The sequence below is a fragment of the Coturnix japonica genome, chromosome 16 (assembly GCF_054131305.1).
Source record: "Coturnix japonica strain WE chromosome 16, WE-NBRP24, whole genome shotgun sequence".
NCBI classification, from domain to species: domain Eukaryota; kingdom Metazoa; phylum Chordata; class Aves; order Galliformes; family Phasianidae; genus Coturnix; species Coturnix japonica.
The window spans coordinates 4,531,402-4,534,697 of NC_140678.1; the positions used below are offsets into that span (position 1 = coordinate 4,531,402).

Below are 3,296 nucleotides of genomic sequence, written 5' to 3' on the forward strand. Positions count from 1 at the left end.
ATGGAATGAATGTCCATGGATAGGCTATGCCTATCAATGGAATGAATGACCATGGATAGGCTATGCCTATCAATGGGTAGTTGCTGCTTCTCTAGCTGTGTGGGTTGGTGCAGTGATCCCCATGCACCCAGCGCCACTGATCTGATCTGCCTGCTGTGTCGCATTTGGAAGGGCAAGAAGAAGGAGAGGACTGTGTAGCCCCTTCCCAAAGCCTTTCCCTATGCCCTGGCTTGTGTCTCTGAGCCATGAGAGAGGGTGTCACAGAGTTCTCTCTAGAGCTCACTCCATGACAGCAGTGAATAGTGAAAAGGGATACCATAGTGGATGAAAAGGGAACTGAAAGCTGTTTCTGCTTGCTGCAGAAAGGGAAGGGGGGGCCTCACTAAGGCAAAGGGTAGTTACAGATAGATAGTTTATGTTAAGGGGGAGCAGAGAGATGGGGAATTGCAGACACTTAGTTTGAGAAAACAAGGGGATGAAGGCCATGAAAATAAGGGTGGAACAACCTGAGAACAGTGTGGTGATTAGATGTCCACAGAGCAAGCTGGAACCAGTTTGGGGGAACCAGTTTGGCCCTTCCCGAAGAGTCGAAAGTTTACAGTGAGGAAGATGATGAGCCTTCGCAAGGAAGTTGGTGAGCCTTCATCCCACAACCACCCCCACAACTCACTATGTATTTGCAAGGGGGAGGGACTGCATGCTAATGGGGTCTCAGGAATTTAATGAATATGTATCCAAATTCCTGCAAACTACTGATGATGTATTAGTTCAGTGTATATCTGTTGCACGCTTCCTCCTGACGGTGTGCAAGTGAGGTGGAGCTATCCCCCTTGCACCAGGGTGTGTGCGCATCACTCATTAAACATACCTGCTTTATAACTACTTCGTGGTTATAGAGCTTGATTCTGCAAGTCATATGTCATAATTATTATCCTTTTCTTTTTCCCTGTCTTAGAAAATAGCTTTAACCAAGCAAATTCTAATCTGCAGCAGTGCCCTGATTCCCTTACGTATCTCCTTGGGACGCTTGAATCTGACCCTGTCAGGCACTGAAGAGCACCAGGAGATCTCAAGGTCTTCACAGGGAGCATCTCCTGAGGTATATTCCTTACACCAGCTTTGGAAGAGGCCTCCAGTTCTCTGGTCCCACTCTGAAGGGGCCCTCTTTTTATGGCAGTGCCAGCAAGGAGACCAGCTCTGACACAGCTGTTCATATTGCGGGCTAATGACTGCAGCCCTGGAGTGCTGCTGTAGAGACAACTGGACTGTTGTGAGACACACAAGACCTTCAGGCCTGTAAAATGAGAGGACTTGAGAGCACTGCGGCAAGGTAAATAGAGCAGGAAAGAAAAGAGCCCATTGTGCTGCTTTCTCTGGCTGTACCACCCTCAGGCCCAGACAAGGTAGGAAGACAGGAAGTGAAAAATAAACGTCTATTTGAAAACCTTTTATTTATCACTTAACCTATTAAGGGAATCTGGTTCAATGTTTATATGAACTCTTGGAATTAGAATATATAAAGTATCATCATAGTATCATAGTCTCATAGTCTCGTGCAGGTTGGAAGCGACCTAGAGATCATCGAATCCAACCCCCGGAATTTGAGCCTCTGTTTAGCAGAGAGGCACTTCTACCAGTTGCGCCACAGGGGATTTGAACCCGAGCCTCTGGTGTTGCAAAGGGGCATTCCTACCACTGCGCCAACGGGGCACACAGAAAAAAACTATGAAATAATATGCAACATATTTTTTTTCAAATTTCTGTATCACACAAAATCAAACCATCAAATATGCATAAAAGATAAAGAACCATCACAGGGAACCATATGAGGAAGATGAGCACTTTATGGAAGCTGGAATAGTGCTTATTGCAACACCTTCCTGAGAGCGTGCTTGATCTCCCTGTTCCTCATGCTGTAGATAATAGGGTTCAGTGTTGGAGGAACCGCTGCATACAGAAGTGCCACTGTCACATCCAGAAGTGGGGAGGAGATGGAAGGGGACTTCAGGTGGGCAAAAAAGCCAGTGCTGAGAAACAGGGAGACCACGGCCAGATGAGGGAGGCACGTGGAGAAGGCTTTGTGCCGTCCCTGCTCAGAGGGCATCCTCAGCATGGCCATGAAGATCTGCACATAGGACATCACTATGAAAACGAAGCACCCAAATACTAAACTGATACTAAAATTGATAAACACAATTTCCCTGAAATTTGATTCTGAGCAGGAGAGCTTGAGGATCTGTGGGATTTCACAGAAAAACTGGTTGACAACATTCCCTTTGCAGAGAGGCAGTGAAAACGTACTGGCAGTGTGCAGCAGGGAATTAAGAACACCAGCACCCCAGGCAGCTGCTGCCATGGTGGCACAAGCTCTGCTGTCCATCAAGGTCCCATAGTGCAGGGGCTTGCAGATGGCAACGTAGCGGTCATAGGACATGATCGTGAGAAGGGAAAACTCTGCTGAGAGGAAGAAGACAAAGAAAAAGATCTGTGCAGCACATCCTGTGTAGGAGATGGCCCTGGTGTTACAGAGGGCATTGGCCATGGCTTTGGGGAGAGTGGTGGAGATGCAGCCCAGGTCGAGGAGGGCCAGGTTGAGGAGGAAGAAGTACATGGGGGTGTGCAGGCGGCGGTCGCAGGCTACGGCTGTGCTGATGAGGCCGTTGCCCAGGAGGGCAGCCAGGTAGATGCCCAGGAAGAGCCAGAAGTGCAGGAGCTGCAGCTGCTGCGTGTCTCCCAGCAGCAGGAGGAGGAACTCGCTGATGGAGCTGCTGTTAGGCATCTGCTTTTCCTGGGCTTGCTGTCCTGTTCAGAGTGAAGAAGATAATGACAAGTCCAGGCCATTCTCAGAGACACTCTTTCATCTGTATTATGTAATGTTTTCATTCTCTTATGACAATGTTTATTTAGTTCCACAAATAGAACTGAATTTCGTGTAGTTCAGCATTCTATAAGTAGAAGAAGCATATGGGCTTTATCCTTCCTTTCATCTTCTAATCTTATTCCATCTCCCTGGATTTTTCCATCTGATTTGTGTCTCATATCTTTACCCTCACTCCTCTTAAAGCCCTCTGTCACAACCTTTGTGCCCTTCACTTTCTGATCAGGAAACCTGCCTCTTTGCAATGTAAGTGCATTAATTTAGTCAATAAAAAAAAAATGATAATTTCAACTAGTTCCACCCTTGAAATGTTTCTCTCCATAAAAGGAGAGGCTGAAAACATATCACGTGTGACAGTTCACAAAACAATCAATTGACTGAAGAAAAGTTTGGGCGTCTCAGAGCTGTGTTTATATTT

The 3,296-nt window shown here is 46.8% G+C and overlaps 1 protein-coding gene across 1 annotated transcript; it reads right to left on the reverse strand.

Annotated features, from left to right (window-relative positions):
- Window positions 1-1,863: 1,863 nt before the first annotated feature.
- Window positions 1,864-2,788, reverse strand: LOC146758210 (olfactory receptor 14J1-like). Its single transcript, XM_085517267.1, has one exon. The coding sequence runs from the start codon at window positions 2,777-2,779 to the stop codon at window positions 1,865-1,867; it is 915 nt and encodes a 304-aa protein (XP_085373393.1). The 5' UTR covers window positions 2,780-2,788; the 3' UTR covers window position 1,864.
- Window positions 2,789-3,296: the final 508 nt, after the last annotated feature.

Excerpts from the sequence above, each read along its gene's own strand:
- LOC146758210 (XM_085517267.1), bottom strand. The coding sequence starts at position 2,779 with ATGCCTAACAGCAGCTCCATCAGCGAGTTCCTCCTCCTGCTGCTGGGA.